The following is a 23307-nucleotide window of genomic DNA, read 5'->3' as shown; positions in this document are numbered from 1 at the left end:
ACAGTGGATCAGTCTCTTACACCACGGATTCTCCACATTTTTTAACCGTGTAATTCCATTAGTTGGAACATTTATATCAAGTACACCCAGCAGTGTATTAATCTGCACCACCCTATGTATGAATATTTCATATTCAATAAAACACATAAATTACAACACAGAAGTGTAAAAACTTGCAAGTGCATTCCATTTCTCTTTTATCTATAGATCTCAAATGCAGACCTTGCTGCCCTTAAACTTGGTAATAACAATAATTAGACAGATAATTAGATTAAATGTCCAGTATGGACCCTTCCCATGGACTCCTACAATCACTGGAATAAATGCAGTTTTGCAGGAGTGGAGCTACGACATAAGATTTGAACAGTTGTTAGTGGGTATTATGCATGAAAAGCTGTACCCAATTGGTTAAGAATGGAAAAGATCATGGGGGAGCTTGACAATGCTGCTAGAAGTTTGAAAATAAGCTGGCCCTGTTACTGCACTTGCTGCAGCCCCTGTACAAGCGAGCTCAGAGGGTAGCAACATTGTGCAAACTGCAGAGGTCCCAGGGACTTGACTTCTATTCATGTACTAATCTGAGGGATGGAGATTTGTAAACTGTCCCCTGCCAAACAGATGTAAACCCGAATATGGATAAGATTACAGTTCAGCAACTGCCATTTCACACATTAATGGACCACTAATAAAAAAAAACCTTCTCACAACCTTTTAGATGTTATGAAGCTCTCTCACCTGTGTGTTTACCACCTCAGTGATGTGCATTATGCGTTTCTTCACATCCTCAGCAAGGATCTTCATCTGACTCTGCACAAACTCCAGCCTGTCCACCTGGTATTCTCTGTGCTCTATTGCACTCACCCTGCAAATGGCCGCACACAGTATATATCAATAGAGCTGTGCAGATGTACTAATAATCTATCTAGATCAATAACCAAGGACCAAATAACCAAAGACCAAGAAACTAATGTAGATTATACCATACTTTAAAAATGGTATACGCTAGTTTAAATGGAGATGCACACTTTTTTTTTTTTATCAATTTCTTAAGTTGATTTGCCAACCTTTCCATTGTTTGTGCTCTCTTTTGGTTTATTAATTGTGTTTTTCATACATTGTTAAAACATGCAAATGGATCTGACATGTTTCTAGTGTTACCATACCCACTGGCATGTTGGGGGCCTTATGGTGGGGACATTCTGAACACTGTTTGTTCCATTATTGCGTTCACCAAGTGTCAGGCAGGTTACAGTGTGCTCTAAAACGATCAAACTTATTTTTACAACTGTTAAAAAGTCAATTAAAAAGCCAGTTGTTGTGAGGTCTCATAGTTGAGTTTTGTTTAGATCACCACCACTAAGGACTGCAGAGAGCTGCAACATGTTGGGACTATATAAATCAAAGACAATGAAACAGCTGGAAATGTAATAATTGGCACATGTCCTTAACAATTGGACTTATTAGTATTCATAGATAACCATACTATATTATGTGTAGCACAGCAATTTTTAAAACATGAATTGGAAAAAAATAACAATCAGTACAAACCATAATAACGAAAATCATATTTTCCTACCTCTTATCAGCGGCCTCCACGTTTATAGAATCCATTATAGCTTTCACAATATCTGTTATTTGTTTAGCTCTGATAGTGTGTTGTTCAAACTTTGTTTTCACTGCTGACTGCGAGATACATTCCTGTGGGGCCCAAGTCACAACACATAACTGTGATCCCATCCAAAGCCAGTCAGGAATAACAAGAGGCAGATGGCACTAACCAGTGCCCAAGGAAAGGACTTGCTGCTGCTCACATAGAACTCAAATTAAAGACAACATGACATGATGAAACGGAAACATGAAGTACGATAATACAGCAGCAAGCCTGTCCCCTCTTTCTGCACAGTCATGTGTATCAGCTGTGTAAGTGAAATACAATGAAGCAAAAGAGAATACTCTAACATCCACCGCTATTAAAGGAAACTGTATTTGTCTACTGTAAATATCAAAGAATGTCTTGTTAAGGGAGAATTGACCTGGTTTCTATGATGGTTCACACATTTAGCACACTTATTTATTTATATGTCTTTCCCAGTCATTTTAGCTCATCCTAAAGCTCTAATGGAGATGTGGTAATTCTCTCACAACCTAAAAACTTGGGGCCAATGACCTAACAGGGATCGGTGACATCACTAGCAGTGGGAATGATGTCATTCAGAGCGTGGCCAGGTCTGGAAAACATGACCGTGCAGCAAAACAGGTACCAGATAAGACCCCTTTGTTCGCCTTGAGGGATCACACAATACTGTCTAGCATAAACATTCTCCTGTGCTAGGGGACAAATAAGCACAGAACATATTTGACGTTTGTGCCCCTTCAAATAAGGAAAAATGTAGAAGACACTGGCAGACAAGGGAGGCTTATAGGACAGAGAAAGCCACTAGCACAGACCAAGGCATTTTAGAGGTGAAGAGGAATTAGGAGAGTGCAATGTCTACTCAGCCTGTCTAGAACAGCTCAGTTATTGAAACTAGAACATCTTAATTTAACAGGATTAGAATTATTGATGACTGATTAGTATATGCTTTATGACACCTCCAGTACTCTTATATTATGTGTTATTTTACTTACACATTAGCCGACATAATAAAAAGTAAACACACATGAACTTGTTGGTTTCTAAACATACATTGTGATCTGGTATCTGATTGGTGACTCATTTTACCAAACAAAATGGCACCAGTCCGATCACTGGTTTGGAACAGACAATTGGCACATGCACATTTTTGCATTTGGCAATTTAAAACAAATTGTTTTTAACAAGATTATTTTTAAACTATACTCTTGACTTAAATCGAACTTAATTGACTTAATTCTAGACAAGTGCAATAATTCACGAATGTCTGATGACCCAAATTTTCAAACCTAATGAAACAATTTTCTGATGATTTGGATATACAGATTTGATCTTATCATCGTTTGTTACCAATATGACTGCATTCAATGGCTAGCTAAGGCTTAGAGGAGAACAAAGTTTGGTCTCATGAGGCCCATTGTGTCTCCCCATTAGCTAGATTAGTGTACAGCTTGATTTAAAATGAAAGCAATGAAGAAAAGTGTGGATATGCAGTATTAACCATTTGTTAGGCTGAAATTAAAAATTATGAGCAGAAAAAGTAAACGTAAAAGTAAGGGGTTACTGTTCCCCAAAGAAGTGAATCTAGAGGTCAGCAATGAAACAAGAGGTTGACAGGTTACCACACACTGCTAGAGCTGGATTATAAAGGAATGGACATGTAAGAAAGGACTGAAAACAGGAGCGAGGTTAGTAATTGCACAGCAGGAAATGATACAAGAGGAGAAAAAAACAACACAGGTTAGTTCGGAGCACAGAATTTACAAAGCTACATGCAGGAATTAGGCTGCTATAATCCATAGTAACTAGACTTTTTACATATTAATGGTAGCAGCCTAACAAAGCATTTTACTAACTGGATTCTATAGGTAACAGCACATCTGTTATACCTTCACTATGCTGGACAGTCACTCTGCATACTGCATTACCAAGTGTGTGGACCAAGATACTCTACAAGTAATCGGCAAGTTACTAGGATATAAATACGTGTGTTATTTCTACTTGAATCCCTAACCAGGCAAACCTGACCATGTTACATAGCAATCTCCCCGAATAGTGTGAGGACTAAAACATGGAGGACATCCTATTCCAGGTTTTAATTAAAAACTACCGGGATAGTCACAACTTATGCAGGAAGCTCTGAGACTTAGGCAGAATAACATTATTATCTATCCTAAGGTATTAACGTGGATGGAGGGGACAATGTCACATGTAACAGAGTATAGAGTGTATTGGAAGCCTGTAAAACAAATCAAAATAAAGACAAACATTGTACCTCAAAAAGTTTTTCAAATTTCTGAAATTCCAAAAACCTGGTCTGAAATCCTTCAGCAAGAGCACCACCTAGACAATAATAATAATAATACAATGCTGACAGGTGTGCAGTAGTGATAACGGCTGTATATCAAACATGAAAATATATAATATAAAGTTCAAGCTATGTTCACGTATCCAGAGAGAACATCTGAATGTAAGAAACTAGCAGTAAATATGCAGCCTGTCCGAATACAGAAGAATCTACCGCAAGACTGCATTTTATGTGCCGAGTTTTCAGTGCAGGGGAGGAGTAGAAGGGGAGTACTGTTCATTCTAGTCTACATGCGTTTTAATGCGAACCATACCATGTCTTTGCCATAGATCACTTTGAACACTTCAGCAAGGGGTCTCCCAGTGATTGCCTCATTGGGCAACCAGATTCACATTTCTCAACCCTTATGGGAGTAAGGATTGAAATCATACAGCCACCTCATTGGATAACCAGGATGTCAGCTTGGTGCCAGAGAGGTTTAAACATCTGCCAAGCACAGCACCTGATTGCATTCAAACATTTATGGCCAGTGAATGAGATTTTGGTGGCAAAAGGGGAAGTGGAAGGTGTGAGCGAGATGTCAAACAAGTCCGGCTATGAGGTTTTTATGCAAATGTCAAACAGGCTTTGCAGGGATAGTTTACAGTTTAAAAATGTTAAGTACAGTGCATTATTTTTTGGAAGAAATAAAGAGTTTGGAGGACAACTACATATAACAATAACAAATATTTAAGATGGTCCGTCTAGGTTGTAATGAGGAAACTGAAAGCGGAGCTCCACTTACCAGCCTCCGGCATCCCCTGTGCCTTGTGCATCCTGGCACTCAGGACTTCTTTGGCAGAGACAAAAAATATGCGGTTTTGTGCTTCCGAATGATCTACCACTCTCAGCTCATCCACCAGGAAAGACTGACACCGCTCAGTGTGTTGTTTACGTACCTGTACAAATGGAACCAGAACATGACTCATCGGGTACTCTAGTTTCCATTTATAGGAGTTCGATTGTTGATTTGTTGGCGAATATCTTACACAGCTCTCAAGATAAAGCTGCCTAATCTGACAGTCATTTAGTTTTGATAAAGTGACCTATTAGACCATATAGCAACAATGCAACAAAGCAAAAAATATTGAAAACATAATTTTTTGGTTATAAACTAATGTCTGACTGCTGGACACAAACCTCGCCACAAAACATCATAACGACAATGAGACAATGCAACAAATCTTATTTCTAAATATCATTTTTGGTCTATTTACCAAAATAATTTGCCGATATATAAAAACTGCTACACATTACAAAATCAGACCCGTGCAACGCCGGCTGACTCTGCTTGGATCTTATATATAGAATTCATTGGTCCATGCGTTTGTCTGTTAGTTTATGCATTCAAACACCCCTGCACTGATTGCGATCAAACCAATGTGAGGTGGTCCAGTTGGATGCTGGCCAGGTTTTAGGGGGGTAGAGTCTCAGTCGGACCTCCCGTTGCTGTACATTGGGCAGAATATTGACCCGGGGAGCCTGTTCTGAGACTTTCACTGGATGGATTTGGATGACATCTTAGCTGCTAATTATTTGTTGACAGTTACATCCAACTCATTGATAACTTAACTTGAAGATTTAAACCCGGGCAGATTTAAACCCGGGCAACACCGGGTACTTCAGCTAGTACAATATAAATACTATACAGTTTAAGCAATACATTTATTTAGCATTTATTGTATATCCAGAGAAAAGGTTACTTTTAAAGTATACATGAAGAACACAGCAATGTAATGTTGAACACAGATCAGAAAGGCATCAGTAGGAACTTGTGTAAACGAGTTATATTTAAAGCAGAATCCTGAGAAAATCTCTGCATAGGTGGCAACTGACTGAATTAAATGAATGCATTAAAAATGTGAAATACCAATTAGGTAAAATCTAAAATACAATTCTGGACTACTACGATTAAATGACAGTCATCAACTTACATCATCCATGTACTCTGGCTCTGATGCAGATGCGTCCCAACGATTATTTAAAATAAAAATATTTGGTTTAGAAAGTCTCTCGTTGACCTTATGAAAGAAATGTTTTTCCTAAAATAACAGAAGAGAATATTTGTTGCAGCTAATTTACAGCAAGTCAAAATATCAATCAAATCCTCACATTATTTCTCCAAATAACGAGAATGCCATCCTTTTGCTATAGTAGATATAAATAAATTTTTCTATGCACTCTGTAGAAGTTTTCCAAAGAATGATCATGGGAACCCACTTTTTGAGTTACAGTCTACCAGTTAAGAACCACACTAATTGTAAATCCACAACATGCAAAACTCTTTTATACCATCAGTGTTTTCTGGGAATAAAGCTTAATTGTACACCTTAGAACATAGACCTCAAGAAAACCAGTAGTGTCTTTAGACAAAGTGATCTCTGCATTATTATGTCAAATAAACCAATTTTCTGAACAATGTAGTAGGTATCAGGCAATAGGTTGATTGCTTTGGTCTCATTTCTCAAATAAACGTTTTTGAAATGTTTATCTTCAGGGGAGAAAATGTAAATAAGAAATATCATTAACAGACAGAAAAAAAAAATAGTGTATTTTAAAATTAACATTACCGTGTTCATAAGAGTAGATTCCGAATTAGCCACCAGGACAAAAACGTCGGCATCCAGGCAGAATTTGTCAATCCAGCTGTCTAGCTCAGTAGTCACATCTGTTCCCGGACTGAACAAGAACAATACATTTTGTTTAGAAAGTGCAGCTTAAAACTTTACATAAAATAAACAAACACAGCACCAGATTTAAGATGATTGTACATGTGGCTTCATCATATTTATTAACAAGATAGGGCCAAATAGAAACTCAAAAATATGATTCAAACAACTAAACAATATACATATAACACATACAATGACTAATACCATTAATACGTAACAAAGTACATGAAATATCATCCCCAGCGCAGGCTGCAAGACATATGCCTGCTGAGGTAATATGCATCCCAGTTCTCCACCCCTGGTGTAAACAAGGCCAATATCATCACAACATTTTGCTCCACCCTGTGCATGATCCCAACTATTTCCTCCATAATGTCACGAACCACCACACTAGTCGCGATGGCCCGACTCATACCCGAGCCGCTGCGCTGCTGCAGTGGCTCATACTTCAGTCCTGGGTGTTGCCTAGGCAGCTGGGACACTCCTGCCTCAGTCATTGACAGGCAGCTAGGGCACACAATTGAGACTACAGTCACACGATTGCAGTGTCCTGTAAGCTTAGCCTCCCTGCCGGTTATAGCGCTTTTGCCTTGCTGTTTGACCACCTGTTATGTGACCCTTTGGTTTTGTTTCCTGCACCACTCTCGTTTGCTGCCTGCCTTTGACCCTTTAGCTTTGTCTGGACTATTCTTGCTTGCTGCCTGCCCTCGACTTTCCAGCCTGAATTTGGACTCTCCTTATTTGTTTCTGACCATCGGCCTGGCTCCGGTTACTCCTTGCACTCACCCCTAGAGTTGCAATCCAGCCTCCTACTCCTCGCTACCCGTCCCTTCAGTATAAGCATTTACTACTCGGAGTGTAAGTCTTGGGGGCATCCGAGTACCTGCGAGAATATCCATCTATAGGGGAAAGGCAGCTGTGACAGGTGAAAACCTCTGCTCCTGTTCTAAAAGATTATGCAGGGTTCAGGGGAGCCTTAACACATAGCAAGAGAGCTGTGCATGCCTCTCTGATAATTGATGTACACTATTGCAGTGGTGTTGCCTAAATCCATATGGGATTTTACAACAAGAAAAGGTGACCCTGAACTAGAGCATTTAGCACAGCTCTAAATTCTAAAACATCAGAAGCTTGGCTTCCACTGGTGACCATGGACCTTGACATCAACAGTGAAGGATGACAGCCCTGGGTGGTCAAATTACAAATGGCAAAAAGGACAGCCGTTGTTGAGGCTCTCATCTCAGCCACCAGAGGTATGACCAAAGCATTGCTGGTGACAGAACAAAATGTTGTCTGGTGACAAGTGTAGGTACTGTTTGTTCTATTCTAAGAGGAGTTCATTCTGGAGCTCCCCTGAATGGAGCTGTGCAAATCACACAACTTCAAACATTGAGAACATCTTTCTAAAACTCTCATGCAGAAATGCACAGATGCACATGTTCAGAGGAGAGGTGCTATGCTGCCCAGGGTGGGCTTTTCCCTCAGGGACAGCACTATCTGCTACCACCCTGAAAAGATAGCCCCCTTCTGCCAACTGGTGCCTAGCGCGCAGCCGTCCACCTTAGGTTGCCCCTTGCCTCAAAAGGAGCTGTCTGTGGCGATAATGTTGTTTAACCCTCCAGAGGAGTCTGTGCCAGGAGAAGGTGCTGCTCCGGATCACAGTCAGTATAAAAGCCGTAAGAGCTAAATTTAATAAAATCATTGGATAATTAAAATCAAGCTGCTGAAGAAGCTACAAAAAGTCAATTCCTATTATACTCAAAAAATAATAATAAATAAGAACAGAAGTCTCAGCATGATGGGGCTATAGAGGTGGGAGTTAAACAGACCTGTGGTAGACTCAGTCACTATGAAAGTCAACATCCTCTCAGGAACAATTAGCCTCTCGAGAAGCTCAAACTCCCCCCTCCCCCCACAAACACATATAGATTTTACACAAGGAGAGTGCAGAGGGAAAGAGATCTGTTCCCCAAGCACAGATGCCTGCGTACTATATAAATGTATATAAAACTACAGCATGCCAGTATACGAGAAGGATTGCTGACATAGGCCCTCTTTTACTAGCTCAGAGTATGATGTGGTAAGAAATTATAGGACGAGAACATAACATCTATAGGTACAGTACAAGACTCACCTGTCTACAAGGACTAAGTCATCTCTGAGAAGGGCACACTTTGTTTTAGGCCAAAAAACATGCACAAGACAGCCAGCTTCCAAGTCTTTATCCATATGGAGGGCATGAGCCAGCTGGTTCACAGTCTGCATACAGCAAGAGAAAACAATGATTAGCTTTGCACACTCATTAGCATTATGTAATGTATGTCACTGCCAATGAGGTTCTGAAAGTCAGACCTTCCCTCACAGCAACAAGCGTGGTCTCAATATAATAAAGTGATCAAGAAAATGTGTAAAGCATCAGGCAACTGAAGAAACACAAGAGATTTCATATTTAACTTACTAGTAAAAATATATAAACCCAGCATCTTAACAAATTTATCTTACCAGGCCCTAAACACATTAAACCTAAAATGCAAGTTATCTTCTATAAAAGAGCTACTCATAAATATATATGCTTCAACAGCATAATCAGAAAAATAATACTACTAAGATTCCTATCCAGTGATATGGCTAGCTAAATACCATCGATCACTGAAAAAGCTGCAAGACTAAGATATTTAACAATAGAACATAGATATATAGATATATAGATATATATATATGGGTAGAAAAAACAAACCAGATATCTACAGGTGGCGCTTACCCAATATATGGATGGTAACACAGATGCAAAATTGCGTGTGTAATAAATATATACAGATACAATATTTGATTATATATAGTAGTAAAAGTAACACCTCCACAACGTGCGTGTGGCAGCCAAACCTTAAAAGCGGATGGTTAGTCCGATAAACATACTAGGATATATATGGTAAAGGGCGGCGCCTTCAGGTGTATACAGTGTATATAAACATATAAGCACAGATGTACACAAAATAGTCCAGAGGAGTTAAACAGAATGGTGTCTGAATAGATGCACCGCAGGTAACTCATAAACACTGTAAAACAGGATAAAGGTGATCTATGATTGATCGTGCAGATTAATAGAAGTGGTGTGCGTACCAGATATATAAAATCAAACCACTTATCTGCATAGTAGCTCCTTAGGAATCCCGGAGTATGATCTGCAACCAATTCTCCTTAGCGATGGATAAAATGTATGTTCTAAAACAACCGCGACACCAAACTTATCCGCTCATCATAAAAGGAAGTATATAAAAAGCCATATGGTGTAGTATTTTATATAAACATTTTATTCAAGTATAGCATTTAGAGTGCAAACTCACAATATATATGCTTAAAATAGGCTTATCTGTAAGTAACTGGTCTGCAGTCTCGTCCCTTTAGGTGATAGAAGTCTCTCAGCAGGCTCCACACAGAAGCTCAATGCAGGATATTACACAAAATCTAACTTCAAAGGAGAGGTTAGCTCTTAAATCACTACAAAAGGACTCCAAGTTGATTATAAAACCTGCGGATAAGGGGGGGGCTCTGGTCCTTATGGATGAAGGCCAATAATTTTTCATAACTAATAACAGTAGTGCTCTCATGCCAACATCGCGTGCCTAACTGACACTTCCGGTCCGTGCTCACTAACTTCATTCCCCGCGCAGCCCAACGGTCCGCACCTCCTGCCAGATTTGCGGCACAGAATTTCAGTTCCGAGTGAGGTTGAGGAGCTGACAAGCTTGAAAGCGTGTCAAAGTGTGTTATCTTCTCCTACGTTTCCATTCCTGTTATTAGTTCCGAAAAATTATTGGCCTTCATCCATAAGGACCAGAGCCCCCCCTTATCCGCAGGTTTTATAATCAACTTGGAGTCCTTTTGTAGTGATTTAAGAGCTAACCTCTCCTTTGAAGTTAGATTTTGTGTAATATCCTGCATTGAGCTTCTGTGTGGAGCCTGCTGAGAGACTTCTATCACCTAAAGGGACGAGACTGCAGACCAGTCACTTACAGATAAGCCTATTTTAAGCATATATATTATGAGTTTGCACTCTTAATGCTATACTTGAATAAAATGTTTATATAAAATACTACACCATATGGCTTTTTATATACTTCCTTTTATGATGAGCGGATAAGTTTGGTGTCGCGGTTGTTTTAGAACATACATTTTATCCATCGCTAAGGAGAATTGGTTGCAGATCATACTCCGGGATTCCTAAGGAGCTACTATGCAGATAAGTGGTTTGATTTTATATATCTGGTACGCACACCACTTCTATTAATCTGCACGATCAATCATAGATCACCTTTATCCTGTTTTACAGTGTTTATGAGTTACCTGCGGTGCATCTATTCAGACACCATTCTGTTTAACTCCTCTGGACTATTTTGTGTACATCTGTGCTTATATGTTTATATACACTGTATACACCTGAAGGCGCCACCCTTTACCATATCTATCTATCTATATATATATATATATATATCAAATAAAATAGTTGCAAATTGTCAGGTCAGTAATTAATCTCTAACTAAAGACTCCCTAGCTATCATTATTGCAGAAAAATCATTATAGAAATATCTGATAGTAATATAGCCTAGCTAAAGGACTCATACGTTTCCATTCCTCAACATGATTTACACACAAGATTGTCTTATGTGGATTTAGCATTAGTGCACTGGTAACATTAGTGACGGTCTTTCTTTTCTTAAACCTATTTACAAAAGAACCGATGGCAGGTGATCCACTTATCTCTTACATAGATGGAGTCCATAACCAAATGTATTGCACATGATGACATGCGAGCTTACAAATACTGAACAAGGGGCGTGTACTTCTTACATCTAACAACTTGTGGCTTTCAGTTTTAGTAGTTTGTGGAAAGGTTTTGGTACTTATTTTGATCTGAAATGGTACTTTGTTGATCAGAGGCATCCAAGTCAAATTCATTGCTGAATGTAAAGCGAACTGGAAAAGAGGATTTACATACTTACGTTAAATCCGTTTCTCTGATTCCGTCTGGGAGACACTGCTTACCATAGGGTTGTGGAGGGGAGCACGGGAGTTGGCACCTAGCTAGTTAACTTTAGCACTGCTGACAGACCCCTCCCCTCTACAATCCCCCCACCTCTTCATCCTCAGTTAGTTCAAAAAGCCCCAAGGAGAAAGGTCAATCAACCAAGAGAATACAGAGGAAAGGCAGAAGGGAGGGATCGCAGTGTCCCCTAGACGGAATCAGAGAAACGGATTTAACGTAAGTATATAAATCCTCTTTTCTCTTTCATCCAGTCTTGGGGGCACTGCTTACCATGGGGACGTTCTAAAGCAGCCCCCTAAGGGTGGGACCACTCTGAAAGCCCCGCTCGTAGGGCACTACGAGCGAAATTTGCATCCAAGGATGCAAATACATTAAATTGATAGAATTTGGTAAATGTGTGGACAGAAGACCAGGTGGCTGCCCTGCAAAGCTGGTCAGCAGAAGCCCCATTTCTCGCTGCCCACGACGCCCCTACCGATCTGGTGGAATGGGCCGCAAGTCTCTCTGGCACAGGACGGTTAGCCCTTATGCAAGCCTGCTTAATGCTTGCCGTAATCCATCTCGCAATGGACTGTTTTGAGGCTGGCCAACCTCTTTTGTTAGAATCATAAAGAACAAATAGAGAATCAGTACGTCTAATCTGAGATATTCTTTTGACATAAATACGGAGGAGCCCTAACCACATCTAACTTTTCCATAGACTGCTGATCAGAATGAGAAGTAGATGAAAAGAATGGAACTACAATTTCCTGGTTCAAGTGGAAGGAGGACACTACTTTAGGAACAAAAGAGGGGAGTGTTCTCAATACTGCTCTGTCCTCGTGAAAAAACAGATATGGTTCCCGGCAAGACAGAGCTCCCAATTCCGACACCCTACGTGCCGATGCAATTGCCAAAAGAAAAACAACCTTCCAGGTCAAACACCTAAAATCTGCCTCAAGTAAAGGCTCAAAAGGAGGCCAGTACCAGGTTAAGATCCCATGGTGCTGTAGGCGGAACATAGGGAGGTTGAATATATAAGACTCCTTGAAGAAAAGTCTTGATATCTGGCAAATCCGCTAATTTCAGGTGAAAGAAGACTGAAAGTGCTGATACCTGAACCTTTAGGAAACCTAAACGAAGCCCTGCTTCCAGCCCATCCTGAAGAAAAGCCAATAAGCGAGGGAGACGAAAGGAAGACGTGTGACATGTCCTATTTTCGCACCATCTGATATAGGCTCGCCAAATCCGATGATAGATGCGAGCTGAAACTGGCTTTCGAGCTCGCATCATAGTGTTCACTACAATGGAGGAAAAAACCCTAGTCCTCCAGAGGCTGGCTTCAACAGCCATGCCGTTAAACTGAGCGGAGGTAAATTCGGATGACGAAAGGGACCTTGAAGAAGAAGGTCGTCTCGTGACGGAAGACGAAATCCTTGTCCTTCCGCCATTGAGATTATGTCCGCGTACCACACTCGACGCGGCCATGAGGCAGCTATTAGAATTACCGGCAGACCGCCTTGCCTTACTCGTCTGAGCACGCGAGGAAGCATGGAAATCAGAGGAAACAGGTATCCCAACCTGAATTCCCATGACCTCGTCATTACGTCCACTGCTACCGCTAAGGGGTCTCTTGCCCTTGCGCAAAACCTGTGAACTTTTTTGTTGTGTCTGGAGGCCATGAGATTTATATCCGGAAGACCCCATCTCTGAACTAGAGACTGAAATACTTCCGGATGGAGTGACCACTCCCCCGGCATCATCTGATTTCTACTTAGGTAGTCGGCCTCCCAATTCTTTATTCCCGGAATGAACACTGCCGAGATTGCTGGAACATACTGTTCTGCCCAAGCAAAAATCTGAGCTGCAATTTTCATTGCGGCTGCACTCCTGGTTCCTCCCTGCCTGTTGACATATGTCACAGCCGTGGCATTGTCAGACTGAACTCTGACAGGGTGGCCCCGAAGGAGGGTCTGCGGCCCCCGAAGAGCTAAAAGAATTGCCTTCAACTCCAACGCGTTTATTGATAAGGCTGATTCCTGAACTGACCAAAGTCCCTGGAGCCGGAGGTGCAGGATTACCCCCTCCCAACCTCTTAGACTGGCGTCTGTTGTGGCTATGATTCATGACCATGGAGCGAAAGACCTGCCCACCGACATGTGATCCTGATTCAGCCACCACTGGAGCGATTCTCTCGTCCCCGGAGACAGCGAGATCCTCTGGAGATCCAAACGTAGGTGGGATCCTGAACATTTCCGTAACAGATCCCACTGGAAGCATCGAGAATGAGCCCGACCGAAGGGGACCGTTTCGAAGGAGGCCACCATCTTCCCAAGCAGCCGCATGCACAAATAAATTGAGGGATTGGGAGAGGATAAGACCAGAGTTGTTATAGCCCGAATTAAACTGATCTTCTCCGCAGGCAGGAACACCTTCTGCCAACTGGTATCCATGATGAGCCCCAGGAAGACCATGCGTTGACACGGAACCATCTGGGATTTCTTTAAGTTTATCCCCCCACCAGCGCCACCTCTTGGAGAATAGAGTGGCAGTCAGGACGCAGGCTTCTCCTGAGTCTTGGAGGCCTGGCGCCTAGCTGCAAACGAGGACCTGCCTCTGACGGACGAGCCTCGAGAATACGGTTGTCTACCCTTAAATGACTGTCCCCTGGGCAAGGATGTTCCCCAAAAGGACTGACGAAAGGAGCTAAACCGTGGGGTCCGGCCTCTACCGGAGAAAACCGGGAAAGAGGAGCTCTTGCCCCCCGTTGCCTGGGAAATTATATTATATTATCTAATTCCAGGCCAAACAGACCTGCTGCAGAAAAAGGAATGGATTCCATGGATTTCTTTGATTCAGAATCCCCTTCCCAGGATTTCAGCCATAACGTTCTTCTTGCTGAAACTGACGCAGCCTGAATAGAGGCGGACACAGATGCTGTGCTCTGAGCCGCCTCATGAATGTACCTCCTTTAAATGTAAAGCTAGGGTAATCAATTCTGGGTCCTGTAAGGTCTGTGCCAGTTGCTCTGCCCATGCTTCCATGGCTTTAGCTACCCAAGCTGAGGCAAAAGTGGGTCTAAAGGAAGAACCCGCTGCTACAAATATAGATTTTAACTGGGATTCCACTCTGCGGTTAGTGGTATCTTGCAGAGATGCTGAGCTCGGAGCTGGAAGGAGCGTGTGTCGGGCCAAACGGGCTACTGGAGTATCTACTTTCGGAATTTCCTCCCAGCGAGCCACGTCCTCCTCTTGCAACGGATACAGGGAAGAGAACCTCTTTGGAACAGAGAACTTTTTATCAGGCTGTTTCCAGGCTCCCTCAGCAATATCTCTGAGTTCTACAGAAGGGGGAAAACGAATAACCTTCCCTTTTGGCCTTCTTAAAGAGACTTCTGTCTCTAGGAGTAGGATCCTCTATTTCTGGGAGGTCCAACGCTTGCCTCACAGCTAAAACCAAATCATCAATAAACTGATATTTAGTGTTTTCTTTCTGTTCCAAGGATTGAACCTGGTCAGAATCCAAATTTGATTCTCTTTCCTCTTCTGAAAATCCCTCTGAATCTGAAAGGACCATGAGAGGATTAGCGTGTCTAAGCCGCCTTCTTTTAGCTGGGGGCAGGTTTGGGGATTCAAGTAACTGGTAAAGTTTGTCCAAACCCTTTATAAATGCTGAGGACCATGCAGGTTCTGTGGGTACAGGCGGCTGGTCAGTAAGCAAAGAGGAAGGTCCTGCTTTAGCCGTTTCAGTAGAAACCGTGGCAGCAGGGAGCCCCACAGGTGTAATAGCATTATTAGTCACAGAGGCTGCCACACTAGATAACAATTGAGTAGATTGGGAGATCATCTGTGCTAGAGAGGAAATCGACTGTGTCAGGGAAGCTACCCAGGCTGGTTCCTCCGTCAGTGGGGCTGGAAGGAGCTGGGTTTGCGCAGAGGGGACCTCTCCTTCGCAGACTGCCAACGGGTCTTTCTGCCCATTTGGTAATTTAACTTTACATCTGGAACATGTAAAATATTTTGCCATAGGGCCTTGTCCCTTTTCTGACATATTAAAAAGGAAAAGCACACCAACACACTTCGATAAAGATATTTTGAGAGAGACAGAGTAGACAACAAGTAACAGACTAATGTGTAATAAAAGCTGTACTTGTATGTGTGTAACAGATTAAAAGGTATATGTGCAAGTAAGAAGATTTCAACAATCCTACTAGCCTCCCTCCTGTAACCACAAAAACAGTCTGTAAATGGTTAAAGAAAGGTTTTGGTACTTAGCCAAAAGGGCCACTCAGGGGAGAAATCCAACAGCAGTGTCCTGGTGCCTGCTCCCTCCAAGATAAGTTCCTTCCCGGGCTTGTTTGGCGCCAGAGGACCGTACTATACTATCTGTGCTTAAGAGCAGGGGAGCTCTTGTGATAGTTCCCTCTCTGCAGCTTTCTGTCTCTCCTTTTTTTTTTAAAGGAACTTATCGATATCTCTGGCAGAGTTATGGAGGCCTCTTGAAGAGGTCTCTTGCAGCGTTAATACCCCAATGCCCCCTCCTATTCACTTGAGGGGGGATCTTGGTATGGCCCCCGACTCTCCTTTCTTTTCGTGTACCTCCGCGGTCCGTTGATGTAATCATGGCCGCCGGCGAGGTAATACGATAAGCGGCGCTCTATGCCTAATGGCAGCGCCGGTTATCGTTGGAGCCTGCAAGAGTGACAGCGGTCCCGAGACCGCTCGTCACTCTGTACTGTGACCGCCAATACTCTGCCATTGAGAGCAGTCTGCTCTCTCTGACAGAGTCCGGCCACCGCTGCCCAGCTTCTGTGAGTGTGTTCTCTATATATAGAACACACTCCCAGCTCTGCCTTAACCTAACTCTATTGTAAAAAATAAAAGGAAAAATTAAAGTTATATAAAAATAAATTACTAGCTATTTCTAATAAGCCCAACTCCTTTGGGCACCTAGAAAAAACTGAGGAGGAAGAGGCAGGGGGATTGTAGAGGGGAGGGGTCTGTCAGCAGTGCTAAAGATTAACTTGCTAGGTGCCAACTCCCGTGCTCCCCTCCACAACCCCATGGTAAGCAGTGTCCCCCAGACTGGATGAAAGAGAAATAACAATTAAAACTTCAAGTTTAAAATGGTTAATCTCCATCACTCTAGAGAACACAGCATGGGCAGCTTACAATGGTGGGTGTCCAGGTTGGCAGAGTCTTTATCCCAGAGCTGGTTTAAATGGATAGGTGGGAATTCTAGTTTAGTACAGGTTTGTTTGCGTTTTCATAGAAAATCAGTTCTAAGTGCACCTCATTTTAATCAAATACCTTAACACTTTTCTTTTCCTCTGAGCCTTCAGTTATCAGGTAGGCTTTGTCTCCCTCGGTGCCCTCCACACTCAGGAAGCAGTTTGTCGTGTGCCCTATGCCACTGGGTAAAACCTTGTCCCACAGCATGGAGTTAATCACAGTACTTTTCCCACTGCTTGTTCTAAAATAAGAGACAAAATAAAAACACTGTCAAGTTACCCACTTTTGTCAAACAGGAGGTCAGGTGAACACTAGAAATGTTTTGGAGGAGATGCTGGAGAAGCAGACCCGACTGTAGGGTGACAAACACACAAAAGAAATCACCAATGTTTCTCAGTCTACTAACTGGACCTGATCAGCCTTGTGTGTGTTCTGCGAGACAGAGAGTGACAAGCATGGGAGTCATGAGAAGTGACATGATAGCAGACACATATATAGAGGATTTTGTTACTTAGACAAGAGGCATGCAGCGTCTTATAGAACAGACTTCAATAAAAGCGTGACAAGTAAATAACTAAAATTGGAAATTAGGCAGAAAGTTAAGGTAACTTAAAAGCTTGTGATATTACCTGCCAAAGAACGCCACCTTCATCTGTCTTCGGGATAGGACCTCACCGATTCCAGCCAGCTTTATTTTAAAACTCTGAATCTCTCTTACATCATCTTCATTTGTTATGTGTGTCAACTCTGGCTTCTGATAGGTTTCTACAGTACAGAAAATTAAAAGTTGCATCCATTCATTGTTAGATATGTTGGTAAAAAAATATGCCATTGTTACGTGAAACGTGTATCTAAATCAGTGCAGTAGAAAGGTCTGAAATGTACACAGTATTAGTGATTCCCTACCAGTGTTACATGTATGAGAGAATATGGCTTACAAAAAAAAGTAAAAAATATATGCAATGGTGAGAATAAGTAAAGTGCATTTAAATGGAAAAAAAGTGATTTTATTTCTTACATTTCTCAGTTTTAAAAAAAGATGTCACAAAAATGAATTAGGGGCAAATGTGTCTTAAAATAAATGTCAGGAACAGCCTCATTAGTATGAAAAGCACAGTAGTGTGATAGCAAACCCATTAATAATGAGGAAAGGCACCTATGTGTTCTAGCAGGTCATGTTTTGTAGACTTGCTTACTAACAGTGCTATGTGTACAACCATGCTGTAACCTCAGGTATCCAGATGATAGAATCTGATTGGCTGCTATGGATTACAGCCCATTTGTACAAATCACACCAGGGGCCTGATTCATTAAGGATCTTAAATTAAGAAGTTTTTTTATTTAAGTCTCCTGGACAAAACCATGTTACAATGCCAGGGGTGCAAATTAGTTTTCTGTTTTGCACATAAGTTAAATACTGACTGTTTTTTCATGTAGCACACAAATACTTGATAGCTTATTTGTACACTGAAATTTAAAGTTGATATTTGTGTGCTACATGAAAAACAGTGAGTATTTAACTTATGTGCAAAACAGAAAACTAATTTGCACCCCTTGCATTGTAACATGGTTTTGACCAGGAGACTTAAATAAGAAGTTTCTTAAGTTAAGATCCTTAATGAATCAGGCTCCAGGTTATTAAATGAGTCCAATGGAATAAATGTCTCGCATTTCATGAACGGTCCTGGTCATACCCAAGCTTGAAAACAAAATGGTGAATCATATTAAAAAAGAAACCTCTCATAAAAACCCTTTTATAGTAACTCCCTCCCCCATACAGTAGAAAGGTTGGGTCCAATGCCCGTTTGCATACTGTCTGGGACAGTGGATCCCAAACTTTCTCAGTTCGAGGCCCCTTTAGGGTCTCCATAATTTTTCCAAGCCACCACTAAGCCAAAATAATTGCCAAGTAGTCCCCCACCTTGCTTACCATCGGCCCTGGCACCCCTGTGAGATCGATGGGCACCCCAGGGAGCCGCAGCACACAGTTTGGGAAGCACTGGTCTAGGAGTTTAACCCTCTGTCTCCTCTCTGTTGCTTGAACTTGATTGGAACTACATCCAATCAGTTGCAACCAATAACAACAAAAGTGTCATTAGTGCCCAAATGCTACATTTTCCTAAATTCCTCTTTAGTGACTAGCCTAGTCTGGTACCTGAGGAATAAGATTTACCAGAACACTGTTTCTATGTGAACTTCTTAATGGCTAATATGCATGCTGAACTGAAAAGTATCTAAAGAATCTCTCACCTTCTACAAATGTGACCCCGTCGTTGACATATTCTACTAGCTGGTCGAAGATAGATGTAATAGCTTTCTTTGCCTGCACAAAGTGCTTTAAGGGGGAGACACCTGTTCCATCCATGTCTTTTCTATGTAGAAAACATAAATTGATTAGTAATCACAAAACAGAAAAAAGGGGTTTGTATTAAGTGATGGCCCTTCTCTAACGACAAGTTTACAAACTACACAGGAGGTCATTTACATAAAAACCTCTGCTGTGCAGTACAAAATCAGCTTCGGACCCACCATACACCTCTATTTATACAAGTAAGAGTACATTTCCACCAGGCACATGGGTTTGTGGAGAAGCAGAAGTCTGCACAGGTTGAGGGAAGCAGTGGGGCACAGTAGGAACACAAGTACGTCTTGTACTATGGAATACAACTTAAACTTTATTTTTGTGGCATAAGATTCCTGAAATGAGAAATGGTTGGAGTGGGCACACAACCATATCCACCCCGGAAAAAAGGTCTACAATTTTCTACTAGCTCAGAGCTGGCAGGCGTCTGATCTTGTCCTATACCTTTAACATCATCCAAGTTGCGCCTCCGTGCTGCATTTGGCTGAGAGGCACTTTTCTTTAGGCAATGGAATAAAACACTTCACACTCAAAGAACTGCCACATGTAAATAAACATAGCAACAATGATCACTCACTCATAATGTAAGCCACAATTGAAGCTAAATCAAGCAGAAATTTAGGATAAAAATGAAAGATTGGACTTTGCTGCAAAATTCACACATTTGCACAGTTCACATCTACATATTTTTTTTCATACTTGGGTGCACTTCTAATTTCTGGAGCAGTCATCCAAAAGCAGACAATTGTAATATCCCCCCCCCCCCCACCCCCAAAGTATGCTGTGTAAAATGAAGGCGCTTTGCTGAGTGCATTGAATGCCCTATTTCACTGAATAGTTATCACCCCTTGATTATCACACACAACTATAATATAACATTAATTGAACAAAATGAATAAAAACATTTTTTTTTAGTAGAATGATATGTACTGTTGTTGCATCAGTGATAAAACTGCACAACCTCCCAAAGATTATGAAACAGATTATGAACTTTAAATTCAGAACTCTGTCACACTGGTAACTTTAAGAATGTTTACTAGTTAGCATACACAGAGTGGTTGTCCTTGAGAATGAAGGTCACAAATGGTTTAAGTCTCTGTTGACACATCTGTGTCTGTGCATAACTCCTTGGCTGTGTTTCCAAAGCGTAACCAGATAAAATTTATGTTTAGGCAAACAGTTACACAAACTAGAGTAGTACTTTTACCAAAAATATTTATCACTTTAATGATATATTTGTATAAAAGTCTTGAACACATTAAAAGCACACACAAGCAGCTTATTCAAAGCTCAATATTTATATATTCTACATAGAAGCAGGTTGTCTGCAAAGTCAAATGAAGATTGGTGTGTCTACTGCAGGAATATCATCAAGTGCTTCTCTTTTTAATTAAAAAATTTTTCCTTCATCAAAAAAAAACAAAACAGCCTACAAATAAAGCTACAGAAATACTATACGACACAAACAATTTCCATCACTACTTGTCATAGTCAAGCTGCATCCAGGGGCAGCTTAAAGCCGATCTAAACTTGTGTTCTAGTGAAAACACAGCCCAAACTGGTGTTATAAGAGGCATAATAAAGAGGGTGACAAATAACACCACTTAACAAATTTTAAAACATTCCATGTATGTGAATATGTGTTTTTGCCTAATTTAGGGATGCTGACTTCCGTGGGAAAATCAGATTATCTCTAACGTCACATTTATTAGATACACACAAATAACAAAAGAGGTAATAGCTAAATTTGAAAACAGTAAGAGAAGTAAAAATTTCAATTAATCTCTATAGAATTGAAATTTCTTATGGTATTCATTTATAAAATAGTAATAAAACGACTGATGTGAGTGAGTTCTCTGTACAGCGCTACGGAATTAGTGGCACTATATAAATAACTGATGATGATAATGTAATTGTTAATAAATGATAAAATGCAGCAACACTTTGCTTTGGGGAAGTAGGATGTTGCTTTCCGTTTGTACACTGTCTCATTGGTCTCTCTAAAAAGGAACCTGCAGTAGTCCCCCCATCATTGCAGGGTCCCAATGTTCCATATTTTCAGCATATCTTGGTGAAAACGTTCCCCCTTTTCATCACTTATAATACCCAGGTTGTCAGGGAAAAAGTCTAAATGGGAATGTAAAAAGTGAATTTTAAGTGACATTCTACAGCCCATATTCTTGTAGTTGTCCCATAGTTCATTCACAATGGACACGTATTTGGCCTCTTTTCTGTTCCCTGTTGGACAACAATGTTCAGTATTTATTAGTATCCACTGGCAATAGTGGAGTACTTGAACAGGACAAGTAACACAGTAGTAGAAAGGTCTAGCAGAGAAGTTAACCTCTGGTGAATGGAGGGAGCATAATAAGTAACTCAATATCCTGACGTCTAAAGTCCAGAGCAGCAAGTATCAGGGAAGGTACTGAAGCATAATGACTAAAATGTTTTCCTTCCATTTGACATGCTGTGTGTTACCAGTGCTTATCCCTGCAGCCCATGAAACACACTCCACTGACCCCCTTGCATGCTTTTTATTGCCAGTGGGTTTTTGACCTTAAGTGTGCTACAGATGGCACAGTGTATTGGTAATGGAGGCATTCATTTACAGTGAAAATATTGCATAAACTAAATACAGATGAACTATAAACATGAGAAGCTGGTAGTGGTCTTAAAAGAGAACGCCATAAAATGATTTTGCTTAATTAAGATATTTATACTGGGTATCCCAAGTTACTGAAACAAGTTCTGATAGTTAAAAGGGGATTTCCACCTGAAATTGCAGTCAGGAGACTTAGACATGACAGTTGCTGCCATTTTGCAACCATATTATGAATATCTGATGGTGCTTAGCAATATCTGTTACATGTAAACAAACTGGTCTGCGATAACTATTTCCATTGATTCAGCGATTGGTAAGAAGTATCAACAACCATGTCGGAGTCTTCCTACTGCTGAGTTTAGGTAGAAAGAGTATATCATGGATCAAGAATTATTCAAGTAAGTTGTGGAACCCCTCATAATAAATCTAATTAGGCAAAATTATTGTTTCTTTAAAATGGTTTGATTAAGTTGCCATTCCAGAATCCCTTTAATGGGTGGAATGTGAAACAAGTAGGTGGCGTAAACACCTAAATACAGTGCAATAGCAAAAAAGCAATGTTAATAAATAGGATCTGGAAGGTACGACCACATAGATTTCTGTAAAACACGTTTGGTGTTCAGGAAGTATTCCAGAGTTGCAGGTTATGAAGGAATGAATGTGTTTGTGGGATTTGGGCATATTTAAGAAAATAAATATTGCTATAGTATGGACTGTATGACAAGTATGTAGCACAAAGTGTATTTTGTAGCACAGCTCATAAACAATGCATTAAAATATTATGTTGCAAAGATATTACATAAAATTCATAATTGCGATAGAGTATATAAGCAACCCTCTGTGTAGACATCTTAAAATTGGTTATTAAAAAATAAAAACTAAATAAAAAGTATTAGCATAAAAGAGAGCAACAGAACAGGGCAGCCACATTTATCTGTACTCTCTTTCACTTTCATGATATGAGATAATGAAAATGACATTCAAAGAAAGAAGACATGCAGATCACCCTGCACTATAAGTAAAATATATATTCCATAGCTTTTATTAATCTTTAGTACATAAAGGGTTTAAAACACTTAGAAAAAAAAACCCAGCATGACCAGATTTCCCTCAGCAAAAGTATAAGACCATTGTGGAAGCAGTACTTAATGATATTGTATGTGCTCACAGTAAGCATACAGTATAGAACAAATATTTACAAAATAATGATATCTTATGAGCTTTAGACAGAAGCTCTTCCATCTACCATACTGTAAATGTATATGCTCTCATTGCAGAGCACAGCAGAATATGCAGACACTTTATACAATAACCGGTTCACAAACAAATAAGACTAGAGGAATAAGGAAATTATCGACATCAATACGAACACAAGGAAGACTGGCTAATGTCAGACTTGAATTTGCAAAAAAAAAAAAAAAAGTGTCAGAAACACAA

General features: G+C 40.6%; 1 protein-coding gene across 2 annotated transcripts in view; it reads right to left on the bottom strand.

Annotated features, from left to right (window-relative positions):
- MFN1 (mitofusin 1) overlaps positions 1-23307 on the bottom strand; it is a 32095-nt gene that overhangs the window by 8554 nt on the left and 234 nt on the right. For both annotated transcript variants that reach the window (XM_075202165.1, XM_075202164.1), the window contains exons 2-11: positions 19157-19278; positions 17536-17671; positions 16985-17147; positions 8787-8911; positions 6551-6659; positions 5915-6022; positions 4726-4879; positions 3909-3976; positions 1577-1698; positions 736-862 (exon numbers count right to left, since the gene is read on the bottom strand). In XM_075202165.1, the coding sequence (XP_075058266.1) occupies positions 736-862; positions 1577-1698; positions 3909-3976; positions 4726-4879; positions 5915-6022; positions 6551-6659; positions 8787-8911; positions 16985-17147; positions 17536-17671; positions 19157-19271 (1227 nt within the window). In that variant the 5' untranslated portion in view covers positions 19272-19278. The remainder of the gene's footprint in view (positions 1-735; positions 863-1576; positions 1699-3908; positions 3977-4725; positions 4880-5914; positions 6023-6550; positions 6660-8786; positions 8912-16984; positions 17148-17535; positions 17672-19156; positions 19279-23307) is intronic.

This window comes from Mixophyes fleayi, chromosome 3 (assembly GCF_038048845.1).
Source record: "Mixophyes fleayi isolate aMixFle1 chromosome 3, aMixFle1.hap1, whole genome shotgun sequence".
In the NCBI taxonomy this organism is placed as follows: domain Eukaryota; kingdom Metazoa; phylum Chordata; class Amphibia; order Anura; family Limnodynastidae; genus Mixophyes; species Mixophyes fleayi.
This window is presented reverse-complemented; position numbering and strand designations above follow the sequence as displayed.